General features: G+C 40.7%; 1 protein-coding gene across 1 annotated transcript; it reads left to right on the forward strand.

Annotated features, from left to right (window-relative positions):
- The first annotated feature begins 487 nt into the window (after positions 1–487).
- Positions 488–8,999, forward strand: LOC117003606 (neuropeptide Y receptor type 6-like). The gene is made up of 3 exons (XM_033073611.1): positions 488–772; positions 2,870–2,946; positions 3,953–8,999. The coding sequence occupies exon 3, from the start codon at positions 3,971–3,973 to the stop codon at positions 5,087–5,089; it is 1,119 nt and encodes a 372-aa protein (XP_032929502.1). The 5' UTR covers positions 488–772; positions 2,870–2,946; positions 3,953–3,970; the 3' UTR covers positions 5,090–8,999.
- The last annotated feature ends 5,067 nt before the right edge of the window (positions 9,000–14,066 follow it).

Genomic DNA, 14,066 nt, shown 5'->3' on the forward strand with positions numbered 1-14,066 from the left:
AAAAGCAGGTTTTTTCCCACTCCATAAACGTTCATTCTAAATATTTAGTGAATAAATTGAATGCTTATTTTTATAAACATGTGACTACAAAACATATGGACTCTTTCTGAAAAAACAGTAATAAAAATTAAGCCCCTTTTCACTATGTGCTAGTGCAGTGTGCCGTGCCTTGCTTTTCAGGAATATTGTTTTTATCTGAAGAGTATAAGCTAAAATACCAATGTATAACGAAAATCTGATTATCTTAATTGCAATAAAGCAAATGATACACTTAATAAGATGTGCATGCTCTTTCCAAGCAGCTCATTGTATTGCTGTTTCAGTAAAGAAAGCAATATGCCATCTGCAGATGTTTATGTATGAAATCCTGCAGAGGGAAAACATTTGAACTACAGAACAGATTAAATAATTGAAAATGAAATTGCATGATAAGGTGTTTGATGGGGTGGAGGGAAGCAGCACAGTGGAGGAAAATCCATCCCCATGACTACTGGTCCTTCCTCCTCCCTGCTCACTGCTGTTTGCCTCTTCTTGGATTCCAGAGCTTGTTTTATTCCTCAGCAGCGTTCCTGCAGCCTGCAGATTGAGTACTGCTGGAAATTTGGGATCTGTGGTTTGTTTCAGACAGAGAAGAAAGGAGAGTTTAAGTATTGCTTTAGGAGACATGGCTTTGCTTGGATTCTTTTATACAGAAAGAAGATGTGTTTGCTGGCTCTGAGAGAAAAGGAAAATTGTTAAAGGCAGTGTGGATATGACTTGAATCTTTCATCAGGTAAGAAGTGAGAAAATCCATAAAACTATAATAAAAGTTACTGAAATACCTTTTAAAGCATAATTTTATTCTCTACAACCTATATTTAAAATTCAATGTAAATTTTCCTCCACATTTTATCTTTGCATTACTTAGGAACTTAATAAACAATGCTTGTAATTGAAACATTTACTGGTCACCTTGAAAGGATGAGACTGTTCATCTTTAGCATAGGTAAGAAAATACTTAGGAAATAAAGCCTTTCTAAAACTCATTTTATTTTAGACCTTTCTTTTGCTTATGAATGTTTCAGTAATGTTTCTGCAGATAGAGGAATGAAACAAGACTAAGGGGTTTATAATAACTTACAGTGTTAAACTCTTACTGTGGTAGAGAATTTTTCCAAAATGCATGGATTAGGGGTTGAAGCAATTAGTTCTTTTTGTTAAACACTTCAGTTCTGGTATCAGCTGTAATTGCGATCCACGGATGCTGATTTCAATAGCATTTATTTATTAGATTAAAAAATGCCTGTATAGTTCAACATCCTGCAGTAAATACTAGACTTTTTTTTAATGCTATGAATACTCCAGATGTTTACCAAGACAGGTGTAATTGTTTTATTGCCAAAGAAATATTTAAATTGCCTCACAGAATGGTGTGTACTAAAAACTGCACTCTTTAACTCCTGGCACAAACCAAAGAGTGAAAAGAAATGACACATTTTCCTGAGAAAAGGACAGTGTAGGTGGAGAGTGTGCCTAAAACTTATGAAGCAAGTGAACCAATTAGGTCAGTACAGGGACTTTTCCCAAACAGAAAATGCAAAAGAAGCCCTACCATCCTGAATTCTTGGGAGAGGACATTCAGAATTTTCTATCAAACTGTGTTGTGCATCCATGGAGAATAAACAAGCTTAGCAAATAGTGCATAAATATTGCAAACTTGGCTCAGCATCATGGCCTTTTGAGTCCCCACAGCTTTTCCTGCTCACATAAAAAGCAGGGAAGAGCAGAGTTTGTCTTTGAAGGTGTCAGATCTGTGCCAGCCAGGTGGACACCACAGGCACTTCAGAAAAAGATCACCCTTGGGGCAAAGCAGACAGACTTTAGATCTTCACATTTCTGAATTGGCAATAAATCTCACTGGGGCAACAACTGCCCCTGTTGGTGGTAAATCCACCATTTAGTGCCTCTGTCCTTCCAGCACATGCATCCTTGGGTGTGACAAACCCAGCCAGGCAATCAGTGCTGCTGCAGGGAAAGGTAGGTGCCAGTGCATTCCAGGAAATTGGTGGCCTGAAGGAGTCGTTGCCCAGCCACAACACTGGGTTCTGTCAGATGTGACTGTCAGAGTCTCAGTCCCTGGCCTCTCTCCTGGAGGAGGAGAATTTGTGGGGGCTGGTGGGCACACAGTGGGGTACCCAGATCTTGGTCTTGCCCTACTGAAGTAAGGACACCTGCAAGGGACTGCAAAATCTATCAGAGCCACCAGACTTTCATAATTTTTTGCAGCAGGATTGTGCATGACATTCCCCAATATAGCTTTAACCAAGCCAGGTACATTCTCTAGGGAGACTACAGGGCTTAATGCTAGCCCTGACCACAATTTGTCATGTTTTGGGACACATATCTACTGCCACTTCCCACTCCAACATGAGTATGGTGATTGAAAAGGGTATTTGCTTTGAAAATCTGCATTTTTCTCTTTTCAGAATGAGAGTGGTAGTAGAGACTCCAAAGGTGAGCATTATGTTTTTTGGAGAGTTTTTAGGATCCTAATTTGAAGCACTCAAACTTATGTCAAACAGAAGTATCAGGACAAAGCAGTCCAGGATATAACTCTGTCTGGAATATTCTTTGAGTGTCTGTGGGAAAACAACTACAGAATCATAATTCCAGTTTAACCCCAGATTTAGTGTTTCATTTTGAACAGGCAGCCAAACATTTTTTTTAATCCTTAGTGATTAAATAATGGCAATCATTTTTGTGAAAGGGCTGGCAAATCTTCTACACATAAGAAGATTATTTCTAGTAATAATAAAACATCCACCTAGCCCTTTTTCTTTTTGTGTATCCTCTAACTTCCCACTGCTTCTTCATTCTCCTTTCTCCACAGGCTCTCAACACCATTACTAGGGGCACAGAATGATCTCCTTCCAGCTAGTTTCCCAATAATTTCACAGGGGAATTAAGGTGAGTTAAAGTTGAATTTTGAAAGATGTATGTGTAGAATATATATCCATTACCCATTCTTAAATTTTAAAATAACTCTTTTCATTCTTAGCTTTTCCTTTCCCAGGTAGGAAACAACCATTTTCTGGCCAGAAAGCTGATAAGCCTTTAAATTAAGATCAACTTTTGCACTCAGTGATAAATTTAAACCCATCAAGATATTCTGTTGAACGAAACTCTTCCCAGTAATATTAGTTTTAAAACCACAGAACTGTGCTAATATCAGAGGTTTTTGTTTGAATCCTGTTTAAGTTTGGGCTGAAAGAGGAATAATTGTATAACTACAACATGAGCATTATTTTGTTTACATTTTTCTCAGGTTAGATTTAGGAAAAAGGATATGCTTTCTTCAATGGGTCAGTAGAACAGCAAACTTTCTTTAAAATATCATTCATAGAGGTTTTGAATGCCATTTGAGCTCAAGCACATGTAATTTTGATTAATTCAGGAGGATTGAATGTATTAACTCACATTGCTTTGTAGTTCTAAAGAAAATCTAAGTGCAATGTCTAAGCTAGCAGAGTGATGGCAGGACCCAATTCCTCTTTCCTGGTAATACAAAAGCAACAGATTATCCTCACTGGAATCCATTAAACCTTCTTAAATCTTCAGCAGAGACAGATCTTAGAATACTTTTTTCTGAAAGGGAAACTTTATCCAAAACTGCTAAAAGAGGATTTGTATGAAAGTGTCCATACAGGTTTAGTCAGAGCTGCTATCACAGCTTTTCCTTGTACATCAGTTACAGACCTGTAGCACTGTCAGTGCAGAACCTCAGAAAGGTGACATCAACCTCCTTCCTCAGAGATACATAAATCCACTAATAACAATGTGCTTATCCAGTACTGTAATTAATCGTGGTAGATTTGCTCAAAACTTTAAGGAACTGACTACAATGACAGACCAGCAGTATTCACTGCTTTGAAAATCTCCATGCACAGTAAATAATACAAGGTTTTGTCCATAGGTTGGAAGATGCTTCAGGATGGATAAAGCTGTTCAGCATCCCAGTGAGATCCTGAATCAAACTATCTCTAACATTAGCCTTTCTCAGTTTTTGAACTTTGATACATGCCAACTTTCCTCCCTTGCAGAATTCTTGCTTATTACAGCTTACACATTGGTTACACTAGTGGGGCTTGTTGGAAATCTTTGCTTAATTATTATAATAAAGAGACGGAAAGAAGCTCAAAATGTCACCAACATTTTGATTGCCAACCTCTCTGTATCAGATGTCTTGATCTGTATCATGTGCATTCCTGTCACAGTTGCATATACCTTAATGGACCACTGGATATTTGGGGAAGCAATGTGTAAAATAGGTTCTTTCATACAAAGCCTCTCTGTCACAGTCTCCATTTTCTCACTTGTACTCATTGCTATTGAGAGATATCAGTTAATTGTGAACCCGCGTGGCTGGAAACCTAAAATTTCACACGCTTATTGGGGAATTCTTTTCATCTGGGGGCTTTCCCTCATCATATCCTCTCCTTTTTTAGTATTCCACCAAATAACAGATGAACCCTTCAAACATCTGTCTTTCCACAGTGATTTCTACAAGAACAAAGTTGCTTGCATCGAAGCGTGGCCATCTCTTACAGAGAGACTGATTTTCACCACTAGCCTGCTGGTTTTCCAGTACTGCTTCCCACTGGGGTTTATTTTTATTTGCTATCTCAGGATATTTGTATGTCTTCGAAGGAGGCGAGGTAAAATAGACAGGATGAGAGAGAATGAGAACAGGCTGAGTGAAAACAAAAGGATCAATATGATGCTGGTATCAATTGTTGTGACCTTTGCAGCTTGCTGGTTACCTCTCAATATATTCAATATGGTTTTTGACTGGAACTACGAGGCACTAATGAGCTGTAATCATAACCTGGCATTTACAATCTGCCACCTTGTGGCCATGATCTCCACATGTATCAATCCCGTCTTTTATGGATTTCTGAACAGGAACTTTCAGAAGGATTTGGTAGTATTAGCTCACCACTGCAGATGCTCAGCATCACAAGAGGAATATGAAAATATTGCCCTTTCAAACTTGCAAACAGATGCATCTAAGGGGTCTCTGAAGTTAAATAATCCCCATGTGGATATATAAAATAATCTAACTGCAGTTTCCAAAATTCTATATTTTATTGCGGATGGCCTTTTTCTGCAGTTCTTGGTCATGGTACCTCCAAATTAAGAGGAAGTCTTTGCCATTTAGTTCAGCAAAACCAGGATTATACTCCCATAAGCATACTCTTAACAGGCACTTTATTATAGTATTGATGCTGATAAACCACTTCAAACAGTTCTAAAGATCAAGAATAATAAATTACAAACAGTATTAACATCTGACTTTTTTAATCCACAGTTTCCAAGTCACTGGCATGCTACCTTAACTCCAATAAAAATGTTTCCATTTCAGCCACTGATGGGGTTGTCCTTCCTAAACATCTGGCTTCCCCTGCTAAACCCTGAACAGTGTGGTATCCCTAACTTCAGACGCCTTTCACACACTTTTCTAGAATTTTTATCTTCCAACCCTACATCAATACCCTCCTTGGTTAATCTGCAGCTCAGAGGCAGTTCACACTCTAAGGAAGGCCCTTGAAGTTATCAAGACTCCACCACCTTTCTTTCAGCCCCCTCATACAGTTTGCTTTGGCTTAGTACCAGTTCAGCCAAGAAATTGTATTTTAACAAGGGAAAAAGCTAGAGCTGGACTTTTATTTCTCTTTATGAACACTAAAACAGAACCCATTTGATATACTGCAAGTTTCACTCAGAATAATGTTGTTCAAGATGAAATATATATTTAGCATTTCTCCTAAAAGCATTGCATTCTCCAAACCACCAGTAAAAATCTTTGTTTTCTCTCTTACTATCATCACTACTCCTTAGAACACACCTTTTAGAATCTTTGTTATCAAAAAAATCCACTATGAATTCAGAGTAAATTTAGTTTTAGCTACTTACTCAGATTTCTCCTTGAGTAGAAAATTAGGTTTGCATTTTGATATCAGCAATATTTTTCCCCACATTTCTGAGCTAGCAAGATGGCACACTTTAGCAGATGTGCTAATTTCTGTTCACAGAAACACAGTTTCTGTATTTGAAAATAGTTTCTTTTGTAACACAGTGCAAAGAAGCCTAAAGGGATAACACTGAACACAACTTTTCTTAACCAAAACATTTTAAAAATCACTTTGCAGTGTGGCCATAAAAAAATAGCCAAATTTCTTCATCTGTGATATAGTGACAATATAAATAATCAGTTAATATTGAGCTGTTTAAATACAGTACTTAGAACACTTTAGTCCAAAAACTCACCATGCTTCCTCTTGGTCAAATTAAATATAATTAATTACTTGTATTGCTGAAGCTCCTTCTTTTTTTACTTTTGAGTTTCAAAACACTCTGCTCTAACACTTTTACTTAAGGTTCCTTGTAAAGTATTCTCTAACTTCAGCAATTTATTAATGCCCCACTTAAGCAAAAAGAATTCACATTCAAATTACAATGAGCTCCTTGATGAATCAGCTGTGATGAAACTCACCTTAAGGCTATAAAGTTCTCTTGGAGAGGCAAAATCACTTTCCATAGGCATCCAGTTCCTAAAGGGTTCGGGCACAGTTCTCTTATTCCAGCATTAGTTCAGTCTGTCTGCACCACTCTGCTCATCAGAGGAGCTCTGTCAGAAGAGCCTCACGAGCTCGTGCAGATACTCAGGTTGTGTAAGTGCCCCCGAATCACACTGAGATAAAAGACCTCTGTGAAATCTCTTCGTGTCTGAGCCCATAGAAGTTGTAAGGGCAGCCCCATCACAAGAGCAAGAACAGCAGAATGAGTGACATGGTAATCAAGAGTCTGAGTGATTAGCTTTGGCATAATTTAGGGATTTTTGCTAATTAAATCAAATATCATGCATTTGGAATCGATTGCACACTTAAACACTTGCCTTATGCATCATAGGAAAGAAGCCAGGAGACAGATAAATACCTGATAAAGGCCAATGATCAGACTGTTGAGAGTATCTCAGTATTAACTATTTCTATGAACTTCAACCCAGGTCACTGGCCTGCCTTTATTGCTGATGCACATCATCTGTTTGCTCAGCACAACAGGCATTGAATCAAGCTAAAAGCTAACTTGCAGTCAATGACACTGGGGCCATGCATGTCAGAGAGGCTGGCTGTGCTTTGGTGAAGGGGAGGGGATGGAGCTGCTTCTCTCACACTGAGACTCCTGGGTAACAAAGTGACTCATTGTCTTCATTGCACCTGGCTCGACTAAGAGCAAATCTGATCCAGGAACTTCACTTCTCTTGGGGATCCCGGTACCTGTATTGAAAACCATCTACTCCTGTCAGAAGGTCATTCCCTGAACAGCATTTTAACAAATGCTGGTGTCACACCTGCTAGAGGCTGGACTATCAACTGTATTTCTCTGGGTTAGGAACACAAATCTCTGTCCCCATCTTCCTCAAATTTAAGTACACTCTTTACAGATTCAGGGCCCATGCTTAAAGCAGTTTACATGCACACGACATTCTAAATTTATTCTATTAATATTAGCACAGCAGTTCAGATTACTCTCATTGACAAATGTCTCAGACAGTATTTAATGTTTGAGTCAGGGCCAGCTGAGATTCCCATGTGTGAACTCGGCCTAAGTGGCTCCCATCCCATCCCATCCCATCCCATCCCATCCCATCCCATCCCATCCCATCCCATCGACAAGCTTACTTTTACAGCAGAGGTGGTTTTAGTATCACATCCCAAGTGATTTTAAAACAGCCATGAAATGAATTCTTGTTCAGATTATGTGATGCTGATGGGTGGTCTCTCTGTACTGTCTCTCCATAGAAGTACTTGGGCAGTATGCATTAAAAAAGAAGATTGCCATCATTTTTTGTAATATACCAATTGTCTACTCCTGACATCCTGATCAGAGTTAAGCGCTCAATCTTTCCTTCCAGTCTGAAAATCTGGGTGTAAGAGGTTCTTCATTAGCAGGTGGAAGCTCTCTGAGCAATGACACTGCTTCAGAATCAAAAGTGAACAATAATACTTGTGCCTTGATTTCTCCTCCTCATTTCTTTCTCACACTTTCATTTGACTCATGTGTTGATGGATGCTCCATTTCTGTTCTGAGCATTCAGCCATCAAGTGTCTCTCAATGCTGCACTTGTAACAATCATTGTTAACGGGCAGAGGACCCTCACTGTCTCGGAGACGTCACCCTCAGCGCTGCAATTCTGTCACTACATCCACTGGCTTCCTGTGCATCCTGATACTGAACTTCCATGCAAGTCAGCAGGAGCCAAATGACTGTGACAGGAATAGAAACAAAGAGCAACTACTTGTTTTTAAAGCATAAGTATTATGGACTCCAACATGGTGTGTGACAGTGGTAAATGTAACTGCAATACCTAATACTTAAAGACTGCTCAAGTTAAACTGGCAAATGTTGCCCTGTCTTGGGTAATGCTGATGACTTTATTTTCCCTTTATTGGTATAGCAAAGTAAAAAAAATACTAATAGCCTTCCTCAGCAGAAAGTTGTTACCTGATGCGACCAGCTGGAGGATTGTGAGCTGCCTCGGGGGAGCAGCACCATGGAATTAACTACAGAAAGCTAGAGGGGAGCCTGAACTCCCAAATGCTATTCCAGTGTAAAAAGTCTTAGATTTTAAAAAATAAAAACTGTGTCAGAGCTTTGTTTGGGTGGTTTGGTCATGCAGACCAATATATTTATAAACATCCTTGTAAATGAACTGCGTCCTTATATGTCTATGTATTTTATGGTTGATTGGTTTCACTTTGAGCACCTATAACTAAGGTTAGATACTTGGGAACTGGCATCCACTGTGGAAATTATTCCACTGAGCAAAGAGCTCAGTTGATTATTGACTGTAATCTTTTCTGTGGAGAGAAGCAGCACCAGTGCTGTGTGTGATTTAAAGACTGATTTCTCCCATAGACTGACAAATAAACATTACCCTGTGTAAAACCATCACCCTGCCTAGCTGGTGAATTGTACTGTCTGTAACTGGGGTAGGACCCTTCTCATTCAAACGGGGCACCAGAACACCAGGAATCACCAAAAGGTCCAAAGAAAGATCTAAAGGTCCAGAAGAGTTCCAGAACCTGCTGCAGGTCAAAGGGATGGCCATGGAGCAAACAAAACATGGTTCAAAGGCACAAAGGTACTCAGGAAGGGATCTGACCAGACTTCAGACGGGTGAGGGAACTGCTGACCCAGTGGAGACAAATGAGGAGGAGAGGACACAAAGACTGCTCTGAGGAGAAGGGGTGACTTCCAAAGATGTCCTGACAAACCCAGAAGGGTGTAAAGTACACTCCAGAGATAGCAGTGTGCTAAGGTGACCCTTTAAAGCATCAGGATGAGAGAAGAGAAAAAAAAAAAAAAGACACAAGAAAAATTAAAAAGCAGCAGGATATGTGACAAACAAGAAAAAAACTAAATAATAGGAATAGCCAACTCAATAAAAGGAGACAAAAAGAAAAATTTTAAAAGCTAAGGGTACAAGGCAGAGGAGGGGAAAAAAATAAAAACAGGGACAGAAAAATAGATAAAAGTAGACATAGACATAGAAAAGCGATTTTAAAATGGGAGGAGAGTGAATCTGTAGCAAAGCTTTGAGAAACCTCACAAGGAAGGGTCAGACAAGCTGCAGAATGAGAGGAACCTCATAGACTCCATAAACAACATTGTCCTTTCAATTCTATGCTAATAAGACACTTAGAAATATTCCACAATGGCAACTGTAGAATTATCTTGTCTGATATCACTCATTTTTAAACAAGGTTCCTTTGGTTTCCATGCAAATGCACTGACTGATGCCTTTTATTTAATTTCCATTTCATTTCATTTCTTTCATTTCATTTCATAGATTTCTCCATTAGTCACAGGCTATTTACATAATGTGATGGAATTGGCACGTGTGGAGCTATTCTCTGCAGAATTCACTTCACCCTCATACCTGGTGAGGAAAACCTAATTCATGTGGATGTCAGGGTTGTAACAACTCCATGAATTAGTTCTTCCAGCCAGGAATGGCTACTAGTCACAAGAAGTTCTGGAAGTTTGGGTTTCCTCTAACAAGAATCTTTTACCCCCCCTTGCCAGCTCCATTTTTGGTAGGAGACTCCTGCAGTGGTTAATCGCATGGAATTAGACCAGCAGTGCTGGAGGGGACTGGGAGAGGCACAGATTGCCCAGGCACAGCTGCAGCGAGTGCTGCACAACCTCCCCCTCCACAGGTTCCCAGGGAACCCTCACATTGCTCAGCACATTCAAATCTCTCCTGTCCTCAATAAGGGCCAACCGATTTGTCTACTAACAAGTTACAAAATGACTGCTTTTGGGACTACAGTTATTAAGGTGGTATAGTTGTGTCAGATGGGTCCTTGAAGCCATGTCAGGATTTGCCATCATTACAACTACTAAAAAACAATCCATGACTGTAGTCTGATCATATTACCACATTTTCTGAAGTAGTTGGCCAGTGGAAGCTGTTCAATCCCCATCAAATTATTGGTTTGGGGAGTGGGAGTGGTATTTGGGTTTTGTTTGCTTATCAAATAAATGCAACCACTGTTCTCTTACATATGAGAAGTAAACTTAGGCAAAAAGTCAGGAATCTTTGTGTGAATTGGAAAAAAGAAAGGAGATCCCAGAACACTTAATCCTGAGCCAATTTCCCATTCTTCTGAAATTTTCTTAACAAACCTATCTAGCTGCCTCCCTTTTTACATAACCACAGGAACCTAGCAGCAGCCTAGCCTTGCAGTCCTTACCCATTCCCAGCGCCTCTTGGGCAGATTCCTCTGCTAAAGGAGCTCTCTTCAGCTGCAGGAATGAACGCCAAACAGTCCAAATTTTGGGGAAGGGGCTTAACTCTGAAGTGGCAGGGAAGGAGCTGAATTTGACAGAGCAGAATATAGCTGAGACAAGGTCTCAATGGAGCTCAGACCCTGAAGGAGACTCAGGAATATTCTGCAGGAAAATGGAGATAGAGTTTATAAGTCTCAGAGTAGATTCACAGGACACTTTTACAAAGAGAAAAAAAAAGGCATGGAAACTATTTCATAATTTAACTTGCACAGGTGGAAGATCCACCTACAAACTGCAGCCATGCCCGGAGAATCCCGAGAGACAGGCAGTCCTTGCAGGAGCACAAAGACATCAGGCCCCTGAGATGTCAGTGGGGGACTCCCAGCCTCCTGCTGCTGGGAGCTCTTACAGCAAACAGCAGGGAGAGCCAGGACAGCGGGCTGCTCCAGCTGTGCTCCAGGATGGGCACTTCACACCCTCACTCGGTGCTCTAAATTTATTGTCTTTTGAGGAGCCAAAGGAAAGGTCAGAGGGACCTCACCACACCCACAGGGCTCGGAGGCAGATTAGTCAGCAAATAATCCATTTCAAGATAGCCAGGGCACTATTTCACTATTTGTAAAGAGTGTCTTTGCCAGACAGCCTAGCAGTGCCGTCAGGATGGATGATACCCTATCCAGCACACGTTCACATTGAGCATTTCAGACGGCGTTAAGCGTCTCAGTGCTTCCAGCTCTTTATTCCCAGACCTTTCTGACCGTGTGAGCAGGTCAAGTTCTCACTTACACCAAATGCACCGTGCACTCCTGCCCTGGATAGATCTGCTCCTTGGCACTGGTGTCAGCCAACATCAAAACTGTGTCCAAGCAGCCTGGGCTGTCTCCTGGAATTGGTTCCCAGGGCCTCTTGCCGCAGGCACCGTCTGTCTCCAGCTCTTTGTGGTGGGCAGGAGCCAGGGGAACTGTGGAAAATGTCACACTTCAGTGCTTTTGGATGCCACCATCCATGTTAGATCGAACCTGATCCCAAGAGATCACATTCTCCAGGGGCACCCACAACCTCTGAGCACTGCAGATGCTCCTGCCACCCCGCAGGGTCAGACCCCAGGGCTTGTCAGACTGAACCCACAAAACCTAAAGTAGATTGAGGGCATAACCATCTTTTGAAACGCTCTTTATTAACTAAAACCTGTTAAAACTTTGCCCAAGTTTAGGCATTCAAACAAAACCACTGACATACTGCACTGAGTGGTCAGCTGAAGGAAGTCCCATGACACTGGGACCAAGATTCCTGGCTTCTAATTAAAGATGACTCCTTTAAAAATTGGACACTGAATTAGCATTGAATCCAAAAACAAAATCTGGGTTGACGGAAAGGTCAACAAACACAGCCAGATAATTACTGCTTGATGTTCCAGGAAACCCAAACTCTGACACTAAATTTAAAAAAAAATAAAAAAGCCTTTGATGAAGGATAACAAAAAGTTTCTTTCTTTCTTCCCATCCCCACCATGCAAACAGACCAGACACAGACATACTGAGAGCATTATGCAAGAAAAATCCAACAATCATGGAAGTTCAAGTATCCTGTTAAACCTCACATCTTTACTCATTGACATACACCAAAAAATTAAACACTTTTTTTAAAAAGGGGTTTTTTGTTAGCATCATTTACTTTGCTGGCATCAATTTACAGAGTTGATTAGCTTTTGCTTTGGGATCTTGCCTATTTCTAAAGAAAAATACAGAGTGTATCAAGATTTTAGGAGCACTCAAGCCATGTTAAAAGGCTGAGGTGAGTGTTGAAATACTTTGTGTGTTTCTGCATGGAGGGGATCTGCAGCAGCTGTACAAAAAGCATCTGAGAATAGCAACAGCAAGTTATGAGCAAAGAAAAACTATGAACAGTCAAATTAATTTAATCAAGGGTTACTGTACATCTGCTGAGAAATAATAGCTGCTTCTTGTTTTCTGGGAAAAGCTAAAAAAAGTCAGCTGCTAGTTTAACAGTTAAGTAGAATTTTAAATGTGCAGAATGACTGAACTTTTGAGGATTTGAAGGAGCCTCTTGATATCATCTAATCTAAGCCCCCATGCTCAGTAAGATAAAATGCTTTTTCTGAAGTATAATCATAAATTCACATCATTAAAACTTCACCAGAAAGCTGCTCCTGGGAGGCCATTGCAGAACCACCACTGACCTCACTGGGATGTTTGGTGCTGCTCTGGTTCAGGATGTCCCTACTCTGAAGGAATATTTTTTCTCTGTCCCAGTTCATTTTGCTAGGAGCTGAAGTCTCTCAGAAAACCCAAAATCTCCCAGTGGAGACCACTTCAGCTGCCAGCATGAAGGCAGCAGTGAGCAGACATGATGTGGAGCTGCTGATGGAGGAGGCATGAGCTTGATATGTTTGGGCAGATGTGCAAGCAAAAAAATATTTTTTTTTTTCATTCAACAGACCAAAGCAGGGCTGAAGTCAATATAAATTATTGTCCTGGTTTGGAGGACAGGTGTCTGCTGAGAAAGGCAGGAGCCTCTCTTTGAAATGGAGAATGTAAACCCCCTCCCTCCAAATTACTATAATTTTGAAATCAAGGGGCTCTCAGGCAAAGATATGGGAATTAGGAATAACAGTTCTTTACTAGGGAAATTAAAATAGAAATACAGTACTACAAAGAAACAAACTCCAAACCCTGACAAAGTCAGAGTACAACCTGACACCCCATCAGGCAGGGTGTTGGCAGCAGTCCCATTCAATGGTGGCTGCATCCTCCTGCAGTGACAGATGTGGCTCAGTTGGAGCAGTGCTCCTGTACAAGGTGCAGTTTCTCTCCAAAGGTCCAGTGATGATGTGGAGAAGTACAGTTTTCCTCTGAAATCTAGTGAAAAAAGGGCACTTTGGTGTCCCAAAACCTCTATTTTTATCTTGGTAAGAAATGTTGGGCTCTTCCCCCTGGCTGGAGCAACTCCCAATGGGATGCAGTAATTTTATCAGTCCCACAGTGGGACTCAATGGCCATGAGCAGAAAATGACTGGCTGGAGGAAGGATGGGTTGTGAAAAGATGAAGAACAATGCCCTGCCTGGTTTCCATGGGTGGCCCATTAGCAGAATGTCTCCCACGGAGATCAGGATCACTGCCCCATCTGGTTTCATCATATGGTGATAGAATAGATGCTTTTGGTCACATCCTGTGTTGCAACCCAAGACAATTATATTCCTGCCCACTTC

This window comes from Catharus ustulatus, chromosome 15 (genome assembly GCF_009819885.2).
Source record: "Catharus ustulatus isolate bCatUst1 chromosome 15, bCatUst1.pri.v2, whole genome shotgun sequence".
NCBI lineage: Eukaryota > Metazoa > Chordata > Aves > Passeriformes > Turdidae > Catharus > Catharus ustulatus.